The sequence below is a fragment of the Myotis nattereri genome (genome assembly GCF_964212035.1).
Source record: "Myotis nattereri genome assembly, chromosome: 12".
In the NCBI taxonomy this organism is placed as follows: Eukaryota; Metazoa; Chordata; class Mammalia; order Chiroptera; family Vespertilionidae; genus Myotis; species Myotis nattereri.
Genome location: NC_138087.1, coordinates 80288329 through 80315734, shown reverse-complemented (window position 1 = coordinate 80315734; position 27406 = coordinate 80288329). Strand labels below are relative to the sequence as shown.

Sequence of the window (27406 nt, the reverse complement as noted above, 5' to 3'; positions counted from 1 at the left end):
GAGCAGGCCCCACGCTCGGACACTGTGAGCATCTGCTGGACACTGACCACCATGTGCCGGCCACCTCCGCTCTCTGGAGCCACAAGGCTGTTCTAGACCCAGGCCAGGATTAAGTCCTCACGGAGCCCAGAGGCCCTTCTCCAGTCTCTAGAAATCTGTTCCTAGAAATGACAGGGTGTTTGTTCAAACTGCTTCAGTGAAGACGCTTTAAAAGCAAGTGCTCCTCGCTGGGCACGGAGTGGGGCTGACGTTCACCTCAATGCTGGGCTCGGCGCCCCGTCACTTACAGACGCCTCTCGCCGCGGAGACGGAGGGTGCGCTCGGAACCACTCGGCCCCTTTCCAGCCACGAGGAGCGCCCCTCCCCGCGCTGGCCAGGTCCAGCGCCCCCTCTCCGGCCGGACTATCCCGCAGATCACAGTCCACTCCACCGCTGCCGGTCAGAAGACAGGAGAGTCGCAGAAGGGGCAGGGGCTTTGCAGCAGCCTCTTGATCCAGTCGGGGTCTGCGAGGAAGACAGGTGTTGAGCGTGGGCTTCGGGAAGGGGCCCGGGGGATGACTGTGAGCGAGCTGCCGTGTCCGGGCGCATTCTGTGCCCCTGGACAGAGCGCCCACCCAGCATTCTAAGCGAGGCTGGGCTAACCTGTGGCCCCGCGGAGCTCCCGGCCGAGCTCCGCTCTCTCCTACCCGTGGCTTCTCCTGCCCAAAGCCGATGTGGCTCAGCGCCCCGTCACCCGCAAGGCGTTTGCTTTTAAAACTTGTTTCAATCTTTTCCTGACTTTCTGCCTAAATGGTATAGTAGCTTTCAGTGACTGTTTATACATCCCCCAAATCTGTTTCAAAATAATCCAGTAAGAGGAGGGAAGAGGATGGGGAACCACGGATGAAACATAAAAGGCCGTGAGTGGGCAATTTTTGCAGTTGAATGATGGGCACATAAGGATTTATTAAACTCTTTTCTCTACTTTTGTATATGATGGCATTTTCATTCATATATATATATAATTTGTATTGATTTCAGAGAGGAAGAGTGAGAGAAACATCAATGATGAGAATCATTGATTGGCTGCCTCCTGCATGCCCCCTACTGGGGATCAAGCCCGCAACCCTGGCATGTACGCTTGACTGGAATCAAACCCCGGGCCCCTTCAGTCCACAGGCTGACGCTCTATCCACTGAGCAACACTGGCTAGGCTGATGGTATTTTCTATAATAAAGAGGACATAAGCTGCCAGGTAAGAAGCCAAGCCTAAGGGTGTGGTTTTATGCGAAATGTCTTCTGCTTTACTTCACTGAGCCCACAGGTTCGCCCAGAACATGGACATAATTGTGTCTAGCTAGTGCATGTGGTTAGTGTGATGTTAGTGAACATCAGGGCATAACTGTGACATTTATCGGGCTGTCTGCATCACTAATTCCTGTCCATCTCGCTAATCTCATCTCAGATTAGTTATCTCAGAAACGTGGGCTTTGCCACTGGCCATCGAGGACTACAGCCCCGTCACGGCTGCTAGAAGCAGGACTCCACGCGCACACCCGGAGCTGCCCAGCAATGCTGTCCTCGCAGGCATCGTCATTCACAGTTCTCATTCAAGTGTAATCTAGACCTGTCCGGTAAGAGAAGTGCGGGCAGGTTCTGAACGAGTAACACAGGAGCGGACGGCCAGCTTACACGCTGAACTGCAGCAGGGGTTTGAACTAGCTGTGGCTTCATGGTGACACTGAGGGGCAGTGTGCGCCTGACCCGGCCGACATCCCTTCCCCCCCCCCCCCACCCCCCGCAGCTGCGAGCGGCTCACTCACCTTCCGGAGCCGGGTGGCGGGCAATGCTATCGTGGAGCAAACACCTTCTGTAGATCAGGCTCTGGCAGGACTGGTAGGTTAAAAAGCACCTGAAAGAAGGCAGGGTATCTATCGTCAGTTCTGCCCACGCTGGAAAGCGGCAGTGCTGAGCGTAACGCACCAGTCACACGAAAAGCCACACTAACCAAGGAAAGGGCAGACACTGTCCACAGATTCATGGCCACCTCGCTTCCCTCTGCAGCTGCTGGGCCCGCGCCCACACCCAGGGAGGCGCAGTGCCCCAGCGACAGACAGTCGCTAATGCAGACGGTCACCGCGTGCTCAGCACTGGGAGACATCCGTCCCTCCCTGATTGTGCTGGGGCTGGGTGGCATGCTGACAACCGACCACCTAGCACACTGACCATTACTCTTGTTAGTGGCTGTTAAGATTGGGGACCAGCACTGTGTTTAAGAACTTGACAGCACAGCGGGGAAACCTGAAGGAGGGAGAACACAAAATGAATGGTGTGAAAAAGAAAGGGCGAGAACCTATGTGCCCAGGCTCACGTCCATCCGATGCTGTTCACGCACCTCTCCCAGGACCAGGCCAGGCAGGGCGGGGAACACAAGGAGATGGGAAGGAGTGCATTTGGATTTGCACGGAGGTTTTCCCAAAAGACAAGAGTTTTTAAGCTGAGCAGCCACGGAGCAGAAAAGTTCAAAGAGGAAGAGGAGGGAGGAAGAGATTCCAAGGAGGCTCGCTCTGAGGAGACTGGGGCGCACAGGAAGCAGCTCACACCTGGGGAGAGCCAGCACCCTCCCGTGGAGAAATGAGGCGGAGGCGATCTGGCACTAACTGCAATCAGCAAACACGAGGGCACCTGCTGTTAGAGAGCCCAGCTGAGAGGCTATGGCGCATGGCAGCTACTCCTGTGAGCTCTGCAGCCGCAACACCAGGCTCCAGCTCTGCCACCCGCCACCTGTGTGACAGAGCAAATGATCTGCCTTCCCCAGGGGCCAGTTGCCTCATCTGTAGAAATGAAATCACTGCTGTGTCCCCATGCACAGTGTCTGTGAGAATAGTGACTAGGACACGCGCACCGCTCAGCAGAGCGCCTGCCACACCGTTGGTGCTCGAGATGTCGGCTATTCATCTGTCATGAACTGACTGCTGCTACATGGACATCAAGGACGTGAAGCAGACAGCTAAGAAGGGTCAGAGGCAGGGAGAATAGCAGGGAGTGCTGTGTCCAGGAAGCCAGTGATGGAAGTGCTTCAGGTGGAGGAGGAAAGAGAGGAGGAAGAGGAAGAAGAAGGAGGGGGAGGAGGAGAAGGAGGAAGGAGAGGAAGGAGGAGGGGGAGGAAGAGGAAGAGGAGGAGGAGGAAGGAGAGGAGGAGAGGAAGAGGAGGAGGAGGAAGGAGAGGAGGAGAGGAAGAGGAGGAGGAGGAAGGAGAGGAGGAGAGGAAGAGGAGGAGGAGGAAGGAGAGGAGGAGAGGAAGAGGAGGAGGAGGAAGGAGAGGAGGGGAGGGAGAAGAGGAGGAAGGAGGGAGAGGAGGAGGAGGAGGGGGGGAGTTGCCCACTGTGTCCACTAAACGAGGACATGCTGAGTTTGGAGCGAGACTAAGGGCAGAGAAGGAGGAGGACTTCTACCTTTTATTATAAAGTTAAGCAAAAAAAGCACATCAGTGCTTTTATATTCCACTAACTTTAACAGGTGTTACTTCAGTAATAACCATTTTAAAAATGTAATGCTACTTCGATGGAAAACAGCACTCCCCACATAAAGAAACTCCTGTGTGTGCCAGGCAGCACACCTCGCCGCTGCAGGTGCCTGGCTTCGGCCAGCCTGAGGAAGCACCCCTGTGCCAGGGCTGACAGCAGCAGCTTCTCCAGCCTCAGGGGCAGCTACGCTGGGGAGGAGCCCCTTGCAGCGCTCTGCCTACATGAAAGGGAACCGGAAGCGAGAGCAGGGCCTGGCTTACCGGAGCCAAATGTGGCCGTTGGAGCAGACCGCCTGCTTGCGATCTGTGAAAGGCAAGATCTCTTTACACAGACTGCAGTGCTCAGGGAAGGTCTGCTTGTTCATCTTCTTTGAGATGTGGCCAATCAGCACCTGGGGAGACAAAGCAGTCGGCGATGTTTAGCGGAGAGGGCAGGGCTGCCGGGCACAGATGAAATGAACAACGATGCAGCTTTGCACCCGACAGGATTTCCTTTCCATCACACTGCCCGGGAGTGACAAGCCTAGGCTTTCAACTGTGTCACCTGGCTGAGCGAAATCTGCTCTTTCAGGGACCTCTGACAACGGGGTGGACTGTGACCACTGAAGGAAAAACTGTTCTGAAGACCACAATCTGTTACTTGCCTTGTTTTCGTTGCTTCTGAAACAAGGACTTCGGAGTTCTGTTAGAAGACAAAGTATTTAGCTATTACTTACAATATTCTAATTTTAAGAAGGAAAAGCATTAATTTCTGTAAGATAAGTATTATGTGAAATACTAACTTGGTAGACTTGTACAAATGTCTATTCTTCAAGAAAGGCTTACAAAAAGGAAAAGATAACCAGGATTAAAAAAAAATAATTTCCCCTTCTGATGGCCCACGACCCCTGAGGGATCCGCTCCAGTCGCCTGCAGTGTGAGACCCACGGACGTGCGGAGAGGCGGGGGGGGGGGGGGGGGGGCGGGACCCACAGTGGGAGTGGAGGAGGGGGGAGGTCGACAGGCCGGTGGGAGACCTCGTCCCAACTTCAGCCTCCCCTTCTCTGCTTTGGTCTTGTGGTTACACTACTTCAACAATGAAAGTCTCAAGAACACTGACCGACTTCATTCTTTTGTTGGAAAAACCTTCGTGGCTGTCTCACTGGGATGGGAACCCCGGCCCTTCAGAAACATCTTGTCTCACTAGCAGTTAATGTCCTGTGACGTTTTTAACCCATTTACACTAGCGCTGTAAGCCGCAGACGGCCCCTCTCCACCTGCCGTTCCCCACAACGTTTACTGGCGTCTGAAGGGGGTCTCACCTACTTACCCTGTACATAGTTTACAGATGTAAAGCCCGTTAACTTTTGGCTTTTTTTTTTTTTTTTTTGCCTTCAAAGTTCTAATTATGGGCCTTACAGCAGGGACAAGCACCCTCCCTTTTCTAGGCTGGCCGAGCACCCTGACCATGACAAAGCCTGCTCTCTCCCCGGGGGACGCGCTCAGATTTTACACCAGGAAGGGCTGCTGCTATTGGCTCCCAAGGGCCTTGCACGTGCACACCCAACTGCTTGCTGCTTTACCCCATGCCTTCTCAGGGGGGACACTCCTCCCAAAGGGGACAGAACATGAGAAAAGAAGCTGGGGATGGCGGGGGAACAGCGCGGAGTGCGCCCTCAGCCTGGAAAGCTCGTCTTGCAAACCCGCACATCGCTCAGCCACTGAGAGGAAGAACAGAACTTCTGTGACAGGACCATGTCCTCTGCACCAACCTTCGTCTCCTAGTCCCGCCAGCACCCCGGCCGCTCAACCACCTCCAAGCACAGACCGAGCTTTAGAAACTCAGTCAGGCCCCAAGGACAGCAGGCTTTTCAGTCTCGCATTCTTGCCGACCAACACCTACCCGCGCTGTCCGGTCGTCATACTCCTCGTCAGACATGAGGAAGTCGCAGAGCCCCCTGGTGGGGACGCTGGTGTTCTCCGTGATCCAGGTGTGCAGGTACACTTCTCCCAAGACCCGCTTCATGTGCTCCCTGCTCAAGTGCATTTCCACAGCTTCGATCTTCCCCTGGATTTCCAGCAGTTTCTCCTCCATCGGCTCATGGCCTCCGACATCTCCCGCCTGCGTGAGGGAGTCATCGGCGGGGTCGTCCGGGTCCCCCTCTTTGCTCTTCTCCTGAAGGCCTTGCTTACTCGCCTGTCTGGAGGACGTGCCTTCTTCTTGCTCGTCCTCCATAGGGCCCATCCCAGGGGAGTCGACTAGCAAGACTTTCGAGTCCTCCTTGGTGGGCTGCCACAAGGCTTCGGAAGGGGTTTTCTGCATCGACTGATACAAAATCCTCAGGAGGAAAAGCTTGAAACGCCAAAAGTAGGTGGCCCCGCTGCTTTCGATCTTTTTTTCTAAAGCTTCTTGTAAAAACGGAGGGATGTATTTATCTCTCAGAATCTTCCAGCGCACGAGGTCCAGTAAGTCTACCTGCTTAAAGAGGTTCTGAACCGGAGATTCCAAGAGCTGAGCAGCCGCCTCTTCAAAAGTTTTGAGAGCAACAAACTGGACCTGGTAGTTCTTGTTAACGGGATGGAGGCCATTGGCCATGCCCTCGGTTGTAATGATGGCCAGATACGCACCGCAGGGGCTCACCGCTATCCCGTGTGTCCTCACGGAGCCAAACACCTCTGACAGCTTAATCAGCTGGTGTTCAAACTTCAAGGCAACATCGGTGAAGATGGGAATCAGCTGCCTCACCTTGCCGTCGCTGGAGCAAGTGTACACTGTCCCGTTCTGCTTGTCTGCCGTCATGGAAACGATGGGCATTGAGTGAAGGCCCGTGACGTGGGAGTTGTGGACATTCAGACCTGCCTTGGAGATCAGCAGGAGACACCAGAACACATAGGGTCCTCTGGCAGCCACCACCAAGCTGCAGTTACACTTCTGGTAGGGGTGATAGAGCGGGACACACTTGATGCTGTGCACGGGCAACTGGTCCATTTCTTTCCACAGGACAATGGGCTGCCTTAGCGTGAAATAGCCTTTAATGGCTTTGAGATTGACAGGGAGGATCTTTACGGGTCCGAAGGCACTCCCCACAATAAGGCCACTCATTTTCCGATTATTGTGCTCATATTCCCACCAAAACAAGACACTTGGAGAGCTGATTCCCGACTCAATTGTGTTGCAGGAAGAGATGGACTCCTTCCCCACGAAAGGCAGCTGGAACTGCCACACGGCGATGTTGCCGTTTTCAAAGAGGACGGCCAGGAGCACGCTGCCCACGTCCCGGCACTCGTTGTTGTGCGTGACCTGCTGCGTGGTGCAGATGCCCGACCACTCCATCCGCACCGGCGTCTGCATGCTGTGTCTCCTCTGGAACTCAGCAAAGTCCGCCAGGTTCCCTCCGGGGGCCTCGGTTTTAGAGAACCTGTAGCTGGTCTCAAAGAGACGGTCTCCGTAAATCTCAGTCAGGTCGACCAGCTGGACCCACTGCAGCCTGTTGAGGTTAGCCTGGATGGTCAGGCGATTGTCCAGGGTCAGAGCTGCCAAGAGGCACCTGCCATTAGCATCGCAGCCCATGGGGGACCAGGTGGTGTACTTGAACCCTCTCAGTGGGGGCAAAGCCTTCCCCTCAGGGTTGAACGCCCTGTCCAACATGAAGGTCTGGCTGATGGCGGGGTCTGGAGAGCTGGCAAATTTCTGTTTACACTGAGCAACTTCTGCTTTTGAGCCAACCTGGAAATAAGAGAGATAAAAACTATCAGATAGCCAAAACCGGTTTGGCTCAGTGGATAGAGCGTCGGCCTGGGGAGTGGAAGGTCCCAGGTTCGATTCCGGTCAGGGGCATGTACCTGGGTTGCGGGCACATCCCCAGTAGGAGATGTGCAGGAGGCAGCTGATCGATGTTTCTCTCTCATCGATGTTTCTAACTCCCTATCTCTCTCCCTTCCTCTCTGTAAAAAATCAATAAAATATGTTTAAAAAAAAAACTATCAGATAAATATTTCACTCTAGAAATATGTTTACATTACTGAGGCTACAATAACTGAATATGTACAAAATTTTACATACTATATATATATATATGTATATATATATATATATACACAAAATTTTTCTATCAGTTTTGTTAATTTTAGTATGCCATGCATTTAAAAGATCAAATACAAGCATAAAGCTAAATAAGCATATATTCACAAAATGGTGATTTCTTAAAAAGGATCAGAATAAATGTTGCCATTATTCATAGCCTGGCTTCCACCTTCTTAGGATGGACATAAGCAATGAGGATGAGAGAGATGTACTTAATTATTTTTTTTTCATAGTTTTACTGATTTCATAGAGGAAGGGAGAGGAAGAGAGAGGTAGAAATAGCAATGATGAGAGAGAATCCTTGGCAGCCGGTCCAGGCTGCAACCCGGGCATGTGCCCTGACCGGAAATGGAACCATGACCTCCTGGTTCATAGGTTGATGCTCAACCCGAGCCACACCAGCCGGGCTGATTCTTAAGAGTCAACAGAGCATTTAGCTAAACTAGTCACAAAACAATAAAAGTGTTAAAATGCATGAAAATATACATCTTTGATACAGATAGATATTTGGATTCTTACAATATCTTTGCAATATAAATGCAAACATCCTCTTCCTCTTCCAAGTTCGTAATGTACATCAGCAGTACCTAACTTTATGATGATGATCTCTTTAAAAAGATTGTAAAGGGACATTAAAGGTGGGGGAAGAGCCCCAGCTGGTGTGGTTCAGTGGTTGAGCATCGACCCACGAACCAGAGTCAAGATTAGATTCTCAGGCAGGGCACATGCCTGGGTTGTAGGCTCCGTCCCTAGTAGGGGGCGTGTAGGAGGCAGCCAATCAATGATTCTCTCTCATCATTGATGTTTCTATCTCTCTCTCCCTCTCCATTCCTTTCTCTGAAATCAATAAAAATAACAAACAAAACGGTGGGGGAAGATAAATGACCAAAAGAATGTGGTCCAGAGCCATAAGGAAATAGCCAAGAAGCCTAAAGCGGGGAGGGGGAAGAGAGGGGGCAAGCAGAGGTCCAATAAAATATGGTTTCTGTTATGTCAGAAGCAAGGAGAAAGGACCTGACGACGCACTGCGTTAGAGAATGGCTAACAGAGAAGCAAGCAGAATCGTGCCATTCCTTTCTGGTGTCCCTCTCCTTTTACAGAGATGCTGATTTTCAAACTGGGCAGGATAGAAAAACGTGATTCAAGAAGAACTCAAGCTAAGACATGTACAGGCATAATGAAAGTCACTTTAAATGAGTTTAAGTCCCTAAACCAGAGGAATTACACTCCAGGGCACAGACAGAACTTGGGAGATAAAGTTCGGACAACTGTGAATGTGTGAGAAGACGAGCAAGAAAGAGTTTCAGAACGTCCCCCAAAAGGTGAACAGGTAACAGAAGCCACAGACCACTAAGCCTGATAGGGAGTAAAATGCCTCAATGTTTTAACAAATGACTGGCTTACGTGGATGGCAGTGACCATCAGAAACCAGCATAAGATAACTGGAAAAACGCAAGGTTATTCTCTCTTCTGCTGAAACCGCTAGATAACATAAGTAAGCTCTAAAATGAGAGGCAGATATAAAGTTGTCCAACAAATGAATTATTAGACCCACTTTTCCTAAAGTGTGTTACACGCAAACTCCCCTAACTTGTCCCTTGAGGAGTTAGTTCTGTGACTGTAGTCATTCCCCCTGAAGAGTTACAGGGGCAAGTAGAGACTTACTATCGAACTTTTAAAAACAGCCTGTGTGTGTGTATGGACGGAGGAGGGGGTCATCCTAAAAAAATGCCCTGGAATAGTGTCTCAGGCAGCACATCTTGATTCTAAAAAGGCACTTAGGTAATCTTCTGGATACACTTACGGGCATGCTGGAGGCATAGTATAAACCGGAAGTTCCAATGATGGGTGCAGCTTTCTAGCTGGTTATAAAATAACGCTAATAAAAGCCCAGCACTTCCTAGGGTAGATACAATGCAAACGATGACACAATGAATCCTGGCTGTCAAGTAACAGCTCCGAGCCCCTGCACACACTGGGTAGGCCTCTGGCCCTAAGTTCCTCAGTTACAGAGGATAATACTGCATGTCTCACAGAGTCAGGACAGTCACATAAGTCAATATATATGTAAAGCATATATTAGTAAGTGCTCAATAAATGTTAGCTATGATGATGACTATTAAATTCTCTTAGGGGTAAGTAAATGTTAATGAGACCTAATAAGAGTATTGTAAAATGTAGGGTAATGTTGTCCACCAAATGAAGGGTAGATATGAAACTGTTCACCAAATCCTATAATATTATGTTAGAATAGGTAAATTACTATAAATAAAAGCTACCATAGAACTAAAAGTAAACTTATAGAATTTGTAACCCAAAGCAGCAGCACAGGATAAAATACAGGAAGCTCACGGAATCCTTCGTCCTACTCATGTAGAAAGAGCTGTTGGTAGGATGGAGAGCAGCATGAATCTGGACCAGCAGGGAAATCCCTTACTGTTTTTTGCAGCAATTTTTAATGTTAGTTTGAAAGAGCCTACTGCACATCGCAAAAATAGTTAATTAAAATAAATACTCAGATGCCCAAGAAACGTACCACTTCAGAGTCCAGCTCGCAGAGGCTGATCCCCCGCCAACCATTTAATTACATACTACTAGAGGCCCGGTGCACAAAATTCGTGCAAGGGGCTCGGCCCTCACAGCAGCCCTGCCTCCTACCCACTGGTCGTTTCCTAAGGTCATCCCAGAAGGTCATTCCGGAAGTACATAGGAACATCCTTAAAGACGGCAAGTTCCTTTCTCCTGCCTCCCTCCTCCGGCGTTTCTCAACTTCACTGCACCGCCAGCCCCTGCCCACCTGATCTGTTTACATTTGGACCAATTTGTTCATATCTTCTCCAAGAAGAGCTTAGAGGGCTTAGTCATACAAGTTTACCAATGACCTAATTCAACACCAAGTTGTCCGCTTAAAACTTGAATGAATTATGCTAAAAAAGTGAAGCATCAATTGAGCGGCCAGCTGTTAAGGCATATATAATGTCGGGGGGGACACCCTATAGTTGCGTAACTTTACCGCGCCTATCACCACCTGCTAGAACCCTACATTTTTTCAGGACTCGCTAAGAGCGCAAGCTCCCGGGGCAGGACTGCTTCATTTTCAGGACCTAAGTCAACACCCCGCTGACAGAGTGGCATCCGAGCGTCTGTCCAAGGAGTGGATTCACACTTTGATAGATCACATATACCCATACAGATCTTTCCAGGAAACAGCGAAAGTGTTTACACTGGGCTTCTAAACCACGAAAAAGAACCTTAGGGGGGAAAAAACAAAACCCTGAAAAGAACACTACTAGAGAAAGACTTAGGAACCCCCAAGTTCTGGAGGCAAACTTCGTTTCTATGAAGCTGGAAGCACTAACTACACAAAGACCATCCCACTCCCCGAGGGGTTTTCGCTGTTAAACACACACCAGGGCGAGCGCTCCAATCCAGCACCTGCCCACCTGCCCAGGGTGAGACCCACTCATAACAGAGTCGCTGCAATAAGTAAGACCACGGAAAGGACCAACTTCTCTTCTCCAAAAGCAAAGAAAGGGGGAGAGGAAGGCACATGTCGGCGAACAAAGCCAGCCGGGGGCCTCGGGGCGTGAGCCCCGGACAATGGGAGCCGCGGCGGGGCCGGGGGCGGGTCACCGGGGGGTGGAGTCTCAGGACGCACCGCGCCGAGCTCCTCCGGCGCCGCAGCCCGCCGGGCGCGGGGGACCGGGCTCCGAGGGCCCCGAGGGGCTGCGCGTGCCGGGAGGGGCGCGTGACCCTGCACGCGGGGCGCACGGCGCTGCAAGGCTGTGTGTGTGTCGTCAGCTACGGCGACCCCAGCCGCTCCGCCCCGAGCGCGGGGTGCAGAGGGGAGTCCCCGGGGACCGGAGGCGGGGCCGCGGGAGGGCCGGGCTGGCGTACCTTGAGGAGGCAGCTGCTGAGAGGCGCGGGCACGGAGGTGCGGTGGATAACCAGGTCCTGGCCCGGGTTGTGCACGTCGCAGATGAGCTCCAGGACGGCGATGCTGCGCGCCGTGGACACGGACACGCGGTGGTCTTCGGACCAGGCCAGCGGCTCCAGGCCGCTCACGGCGTGCTGCAGCTTCACGGCCGGCTCCCGCCGAGTCGCCAGGAGGCGGAACGCGTCGCTGGGCCCGGGGGTCGCGTCGGTCGCCGGCTCCCTCCCGCCCGCCTCGCCCTCCTCCTCCTCCTCGGGCGGCGCAGGCCCGTCGGCCGCGGGCCGCACCCGCTTCTTGTCGGCCGTGTTCATCTCCCGTTAGATGCGGCGGCCGGATCCCCGGGCGCGCCAATCCCGCGTCGCCGGCCGATTGCCGCCTCCCGCGCCCGCCGCCGGTGGTTCCCCAGCGCCCTCCGCGGCGATTTTTCTCCCCTCAGGCCCAAAGCGCCGCCGAGCCAGGAAGGACCCCGCCGTTGCTAGGCGACCCAGCCTGGCCGGGTGGCCAAGGCGCTGCCTGTCTAAAAAAAAGTGCCACCTCTACAGGCGGGCCCCAAGCGCCTGCACTTGGCTCACGGGTCGGCTGCGGGCAGGGAGCCTAGCGAGCCCCACTCGGGGTGATCAAGCCTCAGACCTTTTTTAGTGACTTCCCTGGGGCCACTCAACTGCTGAGGAAAGAGTCACCCGAGGGCAAACGAAGGAAATGTTGGTTAGATGGCGCGCGGCCTCATTCCGCAGAGGAATACAAAGAACTTCACAAGCATGGACTCTGGGCTTGAGTGTCACTTGGCATCCGCCGCCACAGGCCGAGCCCCGAGGGATGCCAAGCGGGACGGCCCCCCCGCCCGCGCCCCCCTCACCCCACCTCGCCCCCCGGCGCCGCGGCTGCGGTCACCCCGGGGGCGGGTCGTGTGAACGCTCTCGGGCCCTGCGGACCCGGAAGGGGCGCGGCCACAGGCGGGGGCGGGGCAGCTACGCGGGGTCCTCGCGCGCGTCCCACGTGAGCGCCAGCGGAGCCACGGCCCTAGTTGTCGAGGTCCAGACGCGCCCGCTGGTCCGCGAGTGTCCGTGCCTCCCCGCCGGCCATGGCAGTCACCGACGGAGCGCCCCTCCAGCTTTCCGAGCCCGCCGCCGCCGCCGCCGGGACGTCCTCCGGGCCCCGCGCGGCCCCGGCGAGGCGGGTGAGTTCCCACCGACCACAGGCCCGTCCGCACAGGCCCGAGAGGCCGTGTGGCCTCGGCCCGATTTGGAATGATTTCCGGAGTTGAGGGGCGGGGGGTGGGGGGGAGTCGGACCGAATCTGGAGGTGTCGCCGAACCACGGGTGTTTAAGGGCAGATTACACCCCCACGCTCGGGGGGAGAGCCGGCGGGGCCGCTGGTCGATGGAGTCGGGGGCCCGGGCTGGAGCCGCCTCCCCTGGAAGCGAGCGTGGACGCTGGGGCCTGAGGCCCAGCCCTGACCCCACCCGCGTCTCGCGGCCATCGTTTTTTCTCGGCCGCCAGGGTCGTTGGTTCCCGCAGCGAGGATTGGAGACCGGGGTTTCTCTAAGTGCTTTCAGAAAACGACCTGGACGCCATCCCTGTGCAGAGAGGGGGGAAGTAAATCCAGCTCGGCGGGGTAACTCCCTCGGCGGGGAGGGGGCGGGGGGGCGGGCGGGAAACTGGTGTCCAGGAGGATGGACTTCCCGCCCGGAAAAGGGGAGGGGTCCGGGCAGAAAAGCTCTTGTAAAATCGCGTGACTTCAAACCCCAGAAAAAGCGCAGTCTCGTACCAAAAACTTGTGTGTGTGTGTGTTTTCTTGGAAAAAGCAACAGATCATTCCTTTGAAAATTCTATTGCCAAGTTTCGGGGCGGCCGAAATTCCTTGAGTTCTTATAAACATTCAGTGTCTCGCTGCTCTTTGATTTTTTTAAAATTTTTTTTATATGTTCTATTGATTTTTTTACAGAGAGGAAGGATTAGGGGATAGAGAGTTAGAAACACCGATGAGAGAGAAACATCGATCAGCTGCCTCCTGCACACCTCCTCCCGGGGATGTGCCCGCAACCGAGGTACATGCCCTTGACCGGAGTCGAACCTGGGGCCTTTCAGTCCACAGGCCGGCGCTCTATCCACTGAGCCAAACCGGTTAGGGCTCTTTGATGATTTTTTAATTTTTATTTATTTTTGTGTGTGTCCGTGTGCGACCAACTTTAGGATTTGCAGGTTTGGGGGTAAAGTTTCTGGCTTGCCAGTGGTGTGGCCGCATTGGGGGGGGGGGGGGATGAGGTAGGAGGAGGAGGAAGGAAGGAATGTGGGGGCAGCGTGGGGTTTGGAGTGAGACAGACCTGGGATTAGGTGCCGGCTCTGTGACCTGGAGGAAGTTACTTCACCTCTCTGATCCTTCCTTTTCCTAGCCATAAAGTGAGAACAGTCACTTCTGCTTTACGTAGGTTATTATGACGGTGGAAAAGGTGATGTACGTAAAAACTATACATTTCCTGAATCAGAGGCATTTAATAAATGATAAAACATAAGTCAGTTCATCTGGGCTCCATTTTGTGCAATAGAATTGCTACATTGGGAGGGCGGTGGGGTGCCTGGACCAGGTACTTGCCTTGTAACTAACACATAAGGAGCACTTACTGATACTGAGTGAGTTGCGTAAATAAACGTAGGGTGTCTGATTTTACCCGCGTTTGAATTATTGTGTCAAAAGGGTCTTAATGAGGTGGTGTCTGCAGTGGTTTTGTCTACATTTTCATTTGTGTCTTGAATGAGGATTGTGCTGATCAAATTTGCCAGTAGCCTGCACTTGGGATGGGTAGCCAGTACACTGGATTTCGAACTCGGTGCAGGATATTTTCTTTCTAAAGTTTCTTTTCCCTGATTATTAAAACAAAGTTAATAATTTTGAAAAAATTAATAATTAGAAAATTCCAGAAGTAGATTTAAAAACACACACCCATCAGCCTGGTTAACATTTTGGTATCTGTCCTTTGTAGAAAACAACTCAAAACAAAATAGGGATCAAACTATTCATGATGTTTTCTAACGAAACATCATACAGCAAGTAAGTAGTATCATAGCCTTATCATCAGGAACCTGGGCTGTGAGATGATGCCGGGCAAAGCCTGGGTCCCTCTGTGGTCCTGGCGCAGCTCATCTCACACCTGTGTTCTCAGCTCCAAGTGAGATGATACCATACCTGTATTGATAAGTGAGTTAATTCACATAAGTACTGACTACTCAGTATGTTTATTAACATCAAGGACGTGGTATCTAGACTTTTCGGGCTAGGAGGCCCCAGAGGTCATCTGCCATAGCCCCTCATTTTACAGGGGAAGGACAGCCTAGAGAGAAGTGACTTGCTTAGTGCTGTGCAGCTAATTTTAAGTAGATCTAGGTATGTCCTTGCCCCTCTCTGCTCAGATGCCACCTCGAGAAGCATTCCTGTCCCCTGGCCACGGGCGCTCCTAGCCCTATGCACAGCCTCTTCTATGGTACAGCTCTAGGTTTGAGTTTGGGTGTTGCACTTTGGTCTCTTTCACGAGCGTGCTACTCCTGCAGCTTTGTACCCTAAGGATCAGGCTGCGGATAGCTGCTGAGTGGCCACTATTTGAAGTTAATGTATTGTGGGTGGGGGAAGCTAACAGTAGTCGAAGTGTCCAGATTGTGGAAAGGGAAAATTCCATTGCGTGTAATTCGTTCACCTCACACGTGTTTATTGAGCACACACTGTGTGCCAGGCACGAGCCAATGCAGGGGCGGCCTGGGTGGAGAGAGGAGACCAGGAAAGGCTCTTCCGAGGACAAGTAAGCCTAGATCTGAAGGATGAGTGTTCGTTGGCCAGCCAGAGGGAGGTTTGGAGACATGGGTGTGGGAACAGCATGTGCAAAGGCCCTGAGGAGGGAAGGAGCGTGGCACATGCTAAGAATTAAGGACGACCAGGACAGCAGAGGGTACAGCTGAGACTGGCGAGATGGGCAGAGCCAGATTCTAGAGCAGCCGTGGGCAAACTACGGCCCACGGGCTGGATCCAGCCCGTTTGAAATGAATAAAACTATTGAAAAAAAAGACTGCACCCTTTTATGTAATGATGTTTACTTTGAATTTATATTAGTTCACACAAACACTCTATCCATGCTTTTGTTCCGGCTCTCCGGTCCAGTTTAAGAACCCATTGTGGCCCTCGAGTCAAAAAGTTTGCCCACCCCTGTTCTAGAGGGCTTTGTAGATCAAATTACAGATTTTTTATTTTAGCCTAAGAGCCATGGAAAGCCTGTCTAATACTGTGCTTAACTCTGAGTACTTGTTTTTAGAGAGAAGTTGGCATGGGAATAAAGGGTGAGCCGGATGGTAAGGGATCTAAAATCTGTGTCCTATTTGGAATATTTAGTCCAAAGAGGAGGGAGAAAGGCAGTCATTTGATGTACGAAGGAATATTATGTGCCGAGGAAGTACTCGTTCTGTGTTGCTGCAGAAAGCATACTCAGGCTCAGAGGTAGATGTTCAAGGCGGCAGATCCTGCCTGAAGGTCAGAAACAGCTTCTAAACCCCTAGAATCTGGCCGCCTTGAGGGATGAGACCAGAAGAGGAGGTATATAGACAGCAACTGCAAGGCCACCTGTCAGGGCCTGGGGTGGGGAGTGTGTGCCTGGTGGGAGCGGCCTTTGTGCCTTTTCATGCTCCGGTAGTCCATGTGCCATGAACGGGATAAAATCTGCACATTTCATTCTGCCCTGCAGATGATTTAACAGACCTGACATTTGACTTCATCTCTTTTTTATTTCTTTTTCTTTCTTTCTTTAATCTGAAAATTCATGCACTTGGGACTTTGTAAAAAATTTGTAAAATGAAATACGTCAGTACTTATGATTAATATTAAATGTTTGAAGTGTGTTATTAATTTACTTAGATATAGAAGACCTTATGGTTGCCAGGAACAAATAACTATTATTGGTAGGTTAGTCTGAAGCAAATTGTCATGGCTAAAACAAGCTGGTGTGTGCCCAGCTGGCGTGGCTCAGTGGTTGAGCGTCGACCTATGAACCAGGAGGTCGTGGTTCAATTCCTGGTCAGGGCACATGCCAGGGTTGTGGGCTCGATCCCCAGTAGGGGGCAGGAGGCAGACTATCAATGATTCTCCCTTTCCCTTCCTTTCTCTGAAATAAATACAAATCTATATATTAAAAAAATAATAATAAGGGCCCTAGCCCGTTTGGCTCAGTGGATAGAGCATCGGCCTGTGGACTGAAGGGTCCTGGGTTTGATTCCGGTCTAAGGCACATGCCCAGGTTTTGGGCTCGATCCCCAGTAAGGGCATGCAGGAGGCAGCCTATCGAGGATTCTCTCTCATCATTGATGTTTCTATCTCTCTTTTTCTTCCTTTCTCTCTGAAGTCAATAAAATATATTTTAAAACTAAAAATAAAACCAGCTGGTGCGTACATGAAAGCCATCATTTCGAGCTAAGAGGAAAAGAACATTCCCAGAGAAACCAAAGCTCCAGAGGAGCAGGCCCTGGCCACGCACACGATGTTTTCTTTTCCTGTGTGAAGTGGAAGAGAAGGCAGAGGAAATGGAGGGATTGGATGTTTCTCCTCCTGGGGTAGTTGGACAGTGTGTACTCAATCACATTCACGTTATGGAAATAGGAACCAACAGGCAAGAAGAGAACCTGGTGATGTAGCCTGTGGTCAGTGATGGCGGGGGGGGGGGGGGGGGGTGGCGGGGAATTGAAGGGCGAGGGGAGTTGGAAGAATTGTGGGAGGAGTGATGGCTGGAACAGGATTCCCATTTGGAATGGGAACTGCGAGTAGGAATTGTCTCCACGCCATCTGAATCTGGGGGCGCAGCTCGAGGGGAGGATGGGGTGATCCAAGCGCTCTGGGGCCGCAGTGATGGAGGTTTCTGCTTCCTGGGCACGAGCTGGACGCAGCATAGTCCCCCCGGGCTTTGTTGGTAGAGAGAGAAGATTTATTCTCTCCCACCCCGGTTCTCATGTAGTGCGTCCCTAGCGGTATGGACTGACTTAGCAGCCAGACTTCTCTGAAAACAAACTCGCTGGTTAATATTGAGCCCGAAAAATGCTTCTCCCTCCTGCTCCTCCCCCTCATCTTGGCTGAGTTGGTAGTTACGATGGATGGTGAGGTCTCATAGGTGAGGGAGTTGAGCTTTGTGGGGTTTTGCTTTTGGAGGAAAAAGCCGAGTCCAAGAGCCTGATGGCAGGCCCCAAACTGTTGCTTGACATATGGGGCCTAATGATCTCTGCGGGAGATGCCATCCGTGGGCAGTGACGCTTCACTCTGAGGCCTGCCTTCATGGACTAATGCACCTCTCGCTGCTCTTTCCTTTGGGGAATGACACAGCGAGCACAGGCCACCAAAAGGAAACGCCAAGCGTCCAATGAGGCTCCCCCAGCCAAACGGGGGAATGCGGCATCCTCTCTCCCCGCCAAGAAAACCGCTGCTAAGCCAGCGCAGAGGGGCCTGAAGGGGAAGGCGCAGAAGGTGTTTTCTCGGAAGAAGGCTTTGGCTGGTGCGAGTGAGAAAAGCCAAGAGCAGAAGCCGGGCGTTAAGACTTCATCGTTGTTTAAAAACAACCCTGAGATTCCGGAGCTCCCCAGGTACGCCCAGGGCAGCGCACCTCGGGAGGAAAGGGCTGGTGGACTCTGCCTTTTTTTTTGTTAGTGGGAACTCACACCCGATTTTGTTCGTCATTTGCAGACCTGAGGTCAAGCAGGTGCAAGAAAAGGTGTTTTCTTCAGATGCTTTTCATGAGCTGGACCTCCACCCACATCTGGTAAGTTCCTCTCTGGTTCAGAGGGTCGCTGGTTTGGTGGACTTATTCATGCTGAACGTCTGAAAGGACAGCCTAGGGAGACATCGCCGCTCAGGGGCTTTGCTCCCAGTTACCTGTGTGAGCTCAGATCGATAAGCACTCTTCCAGGGCAGTGCGGCGAGCGGCAAGCTTAGCCGTTCACTATGTCCTCATCCCCCTCACCCGTTCCCTCCCTAGTTCAGTTTAGGACTGAGATCCGTTTACAGGGCTTTAACTCAGCCTCCTCATGACTGGGTAGATGTGACTTTGAGGCTCTCCGGGCGCAGATGTCACAGTGGCCATAAGGGGGGACTGAGCTGCATCTTGCTGCTAAGGAACATCTATGGTTATAAAGAATCGAAGGAGAAAGAGACTATTTTAACGTGCATTTTCTATAAACAAATGAACCCTTTTTTCTTTCCCATGACTGAGTTTGCCATGCTTTATGAGAAAGGAGAGGAAATCCGTGAACTTTAGGGATTCCCTTTGCTCGCATGGTCCTGGCTTACCTCCTCCTTCAGGGTGGGTTACACAGCCCGTTGGCTCACCCACAAGTCTGAGCAGGGTTTCTCAGCCTTGCGGCGGCGCGCATATTGGGGTGATAGCTCACTGTAGGCTGTTGAGCAGCATCCCGAGCCCCTGCTCACTTGATGCCGGCAGCGCCCTTCCCACAGTTTTAACAACCAGAGATTTCTCCAGGGGTTGCCTCATTGTGCAGAATCACCCCCTGCTGAGCACCACCGTGGTAACCAGTTTCATCTGTGGTGGGGTTTTTTGGGTTGTTTTTTTGCATCCTTATTTGCAAATATAAATATATTTGTATTTTATATAAATTTATACTAAAAATTTGATAGTTAAAGAATATATGTATATATTTTTTTCTTCTCTTTCAGATTTCCACACTAAATACAGTCTTGAACATATTTCATATGACCAGGTAAGACTTCCAGGCGAAGCCTGATGTTCTTAGGACTTAAGTGGGTAAAATTGTATGGAATCTGAATTGTCTGTGGAAGACTGAGCCAATTTGCGTGTTAGTGTTAGAGAACAATGCCAAGTTGTTGGCTGTTGAGGGTTCAGCCTGTCCCTCAGCCCCTCGGTTTCTCCAGCTGCCAAATGGGGAAACCCTCACCTCTAAACTGTAGGAGGTTTCTGGCCTGGAAGATGGTCTGCATAAGACCTCACTGCTGATCGTGCTTCCCTGAAAGTAATTTGTTAAAAATACAGAATGTCTCGTGCAGTTTCTTGGTAGCAGGATATAGTCAACCTAAAAGACAGATGTGAATATGTGGTTGGGTGTAATGGGATACGAAAAACTTAAAAAATGTTTGTGACTAATGAAGACTCCCAGAGGCGAGAGTCCTCTCTGAGTGTGTGTGCTTCTGTAGGTAAAAATAGGAATGTTAATAAAGGAAGCACCCTCACCATTTGTTCAGGTTTGTCGACCCACTTTAAATGGTTCCTCTCCCCTTTCGGTTGCGGGTGTTTAAATGCGCACGTGGCCACATGCCCCGTGTGTCCCTGCAGTTAGGTCCTGGTTTTCTGCGGCGTGAAGCAGTTCCTGGCTCGGGGGCTCACAGCTTCCTGTACTCCTCTGGGTGGGGATCTTCCCCTACTGTGTTGCCGCCTTTCGTGTTCCCTCTTCCAGAGGCAAGAGGGCACAGCAGATGCTCTCACCAGCGCCAGGCTGTCGTCATGCCGTCCCGTTTTTGTTCTTAGCTGGTATGATGGGACGGCCACTCTCTGGCTTGCCTCAGCATTTCAGCCAAGTTCCAGGACCGTAGCTGAGGGTTTTATTCTCCTGCTCGTGAGAAGTGTCTCAGCATCTTCACTTGACTGTTTCGGTAACTTCTAAGGAGGCAGCCGGTAGAGCAGCGCATGGGCAGTTGCCTTCGGTGTGTCCTGCATGTCTGCCTGTAAACGCACGTGGGTGATGTGTGTGGCTAACCATGTTCTTTCTTTTGGGTGGCCCAAGTGTCCAGAAGCAAAGCATTCCTGCGCTGCTGGAAGGCAGAGACGCTCTCGTGAGATCTCAGACGGGCTCAGGTCAGCCGTCATTTAACTTCTGCCCTCCCCCCAGAAGCCCAGCCACAGTCCTGGCCTGGGTTATAGAGAGAGGTGTCTGCTCGTGGTAGTGGCTGCTTTGTTGTGTTTGAGGAAGGGGAGGCCATGCTTTCGATCAGAGCCCTGGATTAATTCACGTAGTGATAGGAAGGGGGCGATGGACAGAGCCGTGCGAGTCCAGTTCTGCTCTCATTCCTCAGAGCCTGACTCAGGGCTGGGCCAGGTCCCCCCATCTGTGCCAGAGCTGCCCGTCCTTACTCCATTGGCGATGCGTATTTTCTTCTGCTATTACACAGAGCTCTGGCCCGAGCACACACTGCTGGGATGCAGTCGGTCGCTCAGACATGGAACCTGCTTTGGCATGTTTCAGAACAACCCAGGCATGTTCTTCTGACCCTCTTGTGCCCTTCATCAGCTCTTCTCCACTCCCCCCAACTCAGCCGTCATTCCGGGGGAGGAAACCCCAAATTGTCGCCATCCTGGGTTTCTCCCAGTCTCCAGCGGCTGGGGCTCGCCGGGCCCCTCCCACTCTAGCACCACAGAGGACTTTACTTGGCCACAGAGTGCATTCGAGAGGTTAGACACCGCAGAGGAGGCGCTGTCTAGCTTCTGGAGACAGCCCTCAAGCTTTTGTGTAGTTTAGGGAATGTATCACCGAGTCCCGGTAGAGCAGTGGCTCTCAACCTTCCTGATGCCGCGACCCTTTAATACAGTTCCTCATGTTGTGGTGACCCCCAACCATAACATTATTTTCATTGCTACTTCATAGCTGTAATTTTGCTACTGTTATGAATCGTCATGTAAATATCTGATATGCAGGATGTATTTTCATTGTTACAGATTGAACATAATTAAAGCATAGTGATTCATCACAAAAACAATATGTAATTATGTGTTTTCCGATGGTCTTAGGCGACCCCTGTGAAAGGGTCGTTCGACTGTGAAAGGGTCGTTCAACCCCCAAAGGGGTCGCGACCCACAGGTTGAGAACCGCTGCGTTAGAGGCAGGAAGGAGCTGGAGCTGCAGTTTTGTAGGAGGACCGAGTGTACAGAGGAGTGTGAGACAGTGGGCTCCGTTTCTGCCTCTTGGCCGTGGGCTTGCTCTTCCCTTTCCCCAGATTCAGGGCTGCCCGCGGGGAGCAGGGCTGCTTTCCTTACTGTCATCCACAGGGGCTTTGGTTTTAATGTCTTTTTTACTTTTTTAAAAGGTAAAACTCTTGCCTATTGCATCCCTGTGGTCCAGTCCCTTCAAGCAATGAAAACAAAAATACAGGTGAGTGTGAGTGTGCTTCTCCATGTTGGTCATAGCGCCTGGGAACCATCAGGCGGAAGCACGGCCGTGACACCGGGACCAGAAGACTCCGCCTTCCCTTCGCATTGTTTCCTTGCTCTTTACTCCATTTCTCAGAGCGGCTGCCTCTGCGGGCTGCCCAGCATGCAGCAGAGCAAAGGGATTCACCACCATCATAGTAGGTCTAACAGGACGTGTGTCAGGTGCTGCCCGATGCCTTGCCTGTGTGATCTTGAATCTTTAGCTGCCTTGGCCCCACCGAGTTGTCAGTATTACTGTTACCCCCAGGTTTACATGAAAAATGGAGGCTTGGGGAAGTTCAGTAACTTACCCAGACCATGTGGCGAGTAATGGGGAACTGCATTCCCACCTCAGTTCTCTGTGGCTCCAGAGACAAGCTCTTCTGCCTAAGAAAGGTGAGCGTTATATGTAAATGTGGTTTGTCATGAATGGTAGATGTGGAAATAAGCACCCAATTAGTGAGTTTGACAATGGGCCGCCTGGTGTTGAGCATGTTCTAGACCAGGGGTGGGCAAACTTTTTGACTCGAGGGCCACAATGGGTTCTTAAACTGGACCGGAGGGCCGGACAAAAACATGGACGGAGTGTTTGTGTGAACTAATATAAATTCAAAGTAAACATCATTACATAGAAGGGTACGGTCTTTTTTTTTTTTTAGTTTTATTCATTTCAAATGGGCCCGATCCGGCCCACGGGCCGTAGTTTGCCCACGGCTGTTCTAGAAGCTTCCTTCAGTTGTGAAACAGTTAGTGCCTGGGCCACAATTGGGTCCTTGGTGTTCCCTGGGAAGCCAGTTAACCGCCACCTTCCACAGACATAGGTGTCATCTCAAAACCCGGCCCAGAATCCCACAAATACAGCCCTGCTTCGTCTCTAGAGGAAACAGCGAGGTCAGAAATAGGAGTCAGATAAGAGCTAATTGGTTCCTTTTTTCTCGGTTTGGACATGCAGGATTAGATGTGTATCGAGCCCATCTGATCGTTGAGTGCCAAAATAAATAATGAGAGTGTTGGATTATAGCCCATAAACTTAAACAAATTCCATGAGTCCAAACTGATAAGAAGAAATGACTGAGTAAATAAATAAGTGGTAGAAGGGAAAGCCCTTCCTCACAGTAGAAATGCGAAGGAAAATGTAGAACAAGAGATGGAAATAGAGCAGCGGCCTTTGTCAGGGCCACAGGGGGAATGTTCCAGGCAGGAATCGTCGCAGATGCTAACGTGAGTGGGTGGAAGTGATGAAATGGTCTATTTACATAGTTTCAGACCAGCTCCCCACAAGGTGCTCTTAATCACAAAGGGAAACTAACCTTCCAGCGGGAAGCCTGGCTGCCTCCTAACCAAGCCGTTCAGCTGGCGCCACCGGCGCTAAGACGTGGGCCTCATGGCCCTTGTGTGCTGCAGGTCCGGAGGACGCAGCTCCACTTCAGTAGTCTTCTTGCCCAAAACACATAACCTGAGTTTAATTATAAGCAAACATCAGCCAAACCCAAATCGAAGGATATTCTACAAAACAGCTGACCAGTACTCTTGTTCAAAAGCATTAAGGTCACAAAAGACAAAGAAATACCACAGAACGACCCAGAGTAAGAAACAAAGGAGACGTGGCCACTCAGTGCAGGTCTGGTCCGGACCTGGATCCTTGTCTGGGGAAAGGACGGTGGGAGGTCAGTTACTGGGATTTGAATGAGGCCGAGAGGTTAGTTAATAGTGTTTAATCAGTGTTCATTTCCTGGTTCTGATCATTGTCCTGTGATTTTGAGAATCCATACCATATGAGGCAGCGGGGAGAAGGGTTTCAGGGAGTTCTTTGTACTACTTTTGCAATTTTTATTGGTTGGTTGATTGATTTAAGAGAGAGAGAGAGAAACATCGATTTGTTGTCCCACTTATGCATTCATTGGTTGATTCCTGTATGTGCCCTGACAGGGGATTGAACCTGCAACCTTGGTGTATTGGGATGATGCTCTAACCAACTGAGCTACCTGGCCAGGGCTGTGCATTGTTTTGTAAATCTGAAACTATTTCAAAATGAGTCAGTTTAAATTTTATTTAAACTCTATGTAAATGATTATAAATGAATAAAACAGAAGTCATACACAATCCAAATTATGGAACCTTCTAGAGCCAGTAAAAGTGCTATTTTTTTTTTCAAGTATTGTTTGTGAACTTGTGTTCTTGCCATGTAATTGAAATAAGGTTACAAACCGGCACATAAAGTATGACTCCAACTTCGCCAATGATGATAAAATCTGTGTGTATATAAAAAAGATGAGAAAGATACCTATCAGACGATGAATGCTAGCTTTCTCTGAAGTGGTGAGTGAGACGTTTATTTCCTGTGGTGACTGCCTTTTCCTCCCCATGGCCCTCAGTGAGAGTCCCACCGGGCTCCTTAGCGTCGCACGGGGAACATAGGGAGAAGCTGGTCATCACGACGGTGCGGTGGAGCCTCCCCCCTGACATGCTCCAGAAATGCCAGGGCAAGGCGTTAGTTCACTCAGAGTTGGGGAGTTGGGGGTATTGGAGCTGGGGTGGGTCCTGCAGTGCTAGCCCACCTGTCTGGTCTCATAGATGGGGACTGAGGACAGGGGAGGTTAGATTGCACACCGGGGAGCCCGTGCGGTGGGCAGCTGTGCTCCAGTCTGAGCGTGACTCTAGGCAGACCATTTCACCCTCTGCCTCCCTGACTTTACTGGTGCCATGGCGGCTGCAGTGCCTCTCTCCTGGGGTGAGGAGCAAGTCAGCTGGGTGCAGGTGGAGGGCTGAGAATGGTGCCTGTCACCTGGGAACCACCTGCTCGTTGTGGGAGTTGTCATCATCATCAACACGCTCCCAGGGCTGTTTAAAGGGCAGTGGCTTGATTCACTTATATTCAGAACCATTAACAAGCCAGGCAGTTGCTTTTAATTTGCTCAACTATTTTTAATATCACTAACAACTCATCCTATTCAAGACTGAAATATTCTGTAGAGAGAGTTTTCCAAGCCCAAATTCAACTCACTGATTTCAAGTAATACTCATATAGACCCTTGGAGTTCATTGTAAAATGATTTGACCTGTAAAAATCATATGTGGAGAGAGCAGCAAATTCAAGGCCCCCAACGGAGTCTTCAATTACTTTGGGAATGAAACGGGAAAGGGCTGCTCTGCTGTACACACTCGCTCAGTCATTTTGGCTCTGATTCTTCTGACATCACATCCATCCTCTTCACTCACTTCTGCTTGGTGAGGAATTGCTTTTTCTTTCTTTCCGTCTGTGTAGTAACACCTTTGAAATGTCAGAATCTCCTACCGTCACACTGTGGCATGTCGCTACCGTTGTACTAACATGTTTACCGTTCCTCGCCCGGCTTCAGCGCAGGCTCGCCAAGTTGATGTTGAGTACAGGCGGCTCTAGTTTGAATTCCAAATCCTTTTCTCCTTGTGGGTAAATGTCTCCTATGCAAAACATGAAAACCATGCTTGTGATTGAATTTGCGGCTAAGTCTGCACTTAGCTGCTGCTCTCATTGTTTCGATCCAATCCCTGTCTGTGAGCACTTTCGAGGTGCAAGGCACTGTTGCTTACGGGGCCTTTATCAGATTACTTCGTTTTCTTCTTGTATTGTTATTATTATTACTATTATTACTTTTGGATATAATGTATATGGCAAATAAATGTAAACAGTACCCAAAAAATTGAGAGTGAAAATCAAGTCATTCCCTCCCCTGTCTTCTCTGAATGCGACGTTCTGTCAGGATATAGTGGCCCTTGTCACCACTCTCTTAAGAGCATGTCCTCTTAGGGTATCCCCTGCCTATAAAGCAAATGTGCACGTGTACAGGTCCTCTTGCTTCTCTAATGGAAGCATTTGTCTGTTTGCTACACAAACGGTGCCTTGTTCTGCACGCTGTCCTGTGCTTTGCTTTTGTTCACTTAGTGTGTGGGGGGATAGTTCTTATCTATTGAATAAGCCTGTGTTTAAAGGGCGCCTCGTATTCCACTGTCTGCACAGTAAATTACTGAGTCATTCCTTCATTGGTGGGATGTACATTTTGTTCAGTATTTTACTACAAACAGGGCTGTTATAAATACTCTACATTCTGGAAAATACAAGTTTATGTACAGGTACCAGTGTATCTTTTAGAGAAATTCCTATAAGTGGAATTTGCATTTTTATTTGCTAGATAATGTCAAAATTGACCTTTAAAGGAGTTATACCAATTTGCACTCTCACCAACATTGTATGAGAGTTCCTATTTGCCCATGCCCTTATCCACACTATCAGCTGTTTAATTTTGCTCATTTGACAGGGGAAAAATACTATATTATAGTTTCGATTTGAATTTCTCCTAGGAGTAAAGTTGAACATCTTTTCATATGTGTAAAAGCCATATTTTGAATTATTTCCATAAATTAACTTCTTGTGTCCGCCTCCATTTTTCTGTTTGAGTTTTCTTTTATGTTTTTATTTTTAGTTGAATTATAGACCTTCCTGATAAGATTGGGAAATTGGCCTTTCTCTTATGTGTAGGGTAATTTTCCCCACATTGTTATTTGACTCTTGATTTTGTTTGGGCATTATTTTATTTTTAAATTTAAAAAATTTCTCTTTTGATTTTTTTACAGAGAGGAAGGGAGAGGGATAGAGAGTTAGAAACATCGATGAGAGGGATGTTCTGCACGCCCCGTACTAGGGATGTGCCTGCAACCAAAGTACATGCCCTTGACCTGAATTGAACCTGGGACCCTTCAGTCTGTAGGCCAACGCTCTATCCACTGAGCCAAACTGGCTAGGGCAAAATTTCAAATTTTTATGTGGTAAAATTTATCGGTGTTTTATAGTTTCTGAGTTTTATGTCATCTATAAAAAGGCCAACTTAATTCCAACTTAATTTTTTCTAAATTTTTTTCTAAAATGACCTTTGAATAATCCATTCTTTCCCTGATATAAAATGCTCCTTATTTCCTAAATTTCTCCATGTATTTGAGTCTACTCTAGACCCTATTTGCTGTTGTAAATCTCTATTTTTCAAAACTACTGTGGATTTAAATTGTTCAAATATCTGATGTTTTTCAGAAATGTTTTCGTTAAACATTTTTTTATATGAACTTGAAATCAGCTTGTTTGATTGCATTTATTTATATGTGCATATAAATGCCCATATGCATTTTTATTAAGATTGCATTACATTTATGGATTGATTAGGAAGAATTCGCTTATATATAATATTATGCAAGAACAAGATACATCTTTCCATTTATTCAGGTTTTATTTTATGCTCCTCGGAGGTATTTTAAAATTCTCATTATGTAGATTTTATACATTTCTGTTAAGTTTATCTTTTTTGTTGCTATTATAACTGATTTTTTCCCCTTTGGATTTTCTCATTTTCTGTTAAAAGCAGTTTATGTATATATATTTAATTTTGCATTCAGCTAGTTGACTTGTCTTTTTTGTAATAGAGCTTCAAGTGATTTTTTTTTAGGATAAAATATTTACTGATAATGACAGTTTTACCTTCTACTTTCCAGATTTTTAGACGTTCTTTCTCTTGTCTGATTGCATGGGCCAGAGCCTCTAGAACAGTGTTCCATGATAATGAGGGAGGTGGGCACTCTTGTCCTTTTTCTTAACCTTTACCTGAGGGTATGTTTTTACTGATTTTCATAGAGGAAGGGAGAAACATTGATTGGTTACCTCCCATCTGCACCTTGATGGGAGCAAACTTGCAGCCTTTGTGTGTACAG

At 49.9% G+C, this 27406-nt stretch overlaps 2 protein-coding genes across 3 annotated transcripts in view; one reads left to right on the top strand and one right to left on the bottom strand.

Annotated features, from left to right (window-relative positions):
* Positions 1–439: 439 nt before the first annotated feature.
* GTF3C4 (general transcription factor IIIC subunit 4) lies at positions 440–11813 on the bottom strand (the record flags this gene model as incomplete). Its single annotated transcript, XM_081103296.1, has 5 exons — positions 440–504; positions 1803–1891; positions 3767–3897; positions 5388–7211; positions 11466–11813. 5 exons carry the CDS (start codon positions 11811–11813, stop codon positions 440–442), a joined length of 2457 nt encoding a protein of 818 aa, XP_080959422.1.
* Positions 11814–12487: 674 nt separating this feature from the next.
* DDX31 (DEAD-box helicase 31) overlaps positions 12488–27406 on the top strand; it is a 58634-nt gene continuing 43715 nt past the window's right edge. For both annotated transcript variants that reach the window (XM_081103298.1, XM_081103297.1), the window contains exons 1-6: positions 12488–12679; positions 17848–18104; positions 18205–18280; positions 19192–19235; positions 20274–20344; positions 21571–21635. In XM_081103298.1, the coding sequence (XP_080959424.1) occupies positions 12584–12679; positions 17848–18104; positions 18205–18280; positions 19192–19235; positions 20274–20344; positions 21571–21635 (609 nt within the window). In that variant the 5' untranslated portion in view covers positions 12488–12583. The remainder of the gene's footprint in view (positions 12680–17847; positions 18105–18204; positions 18281–19191; positions 19236–20273; positions 20345–21570; positions 21636–27406) is intronic.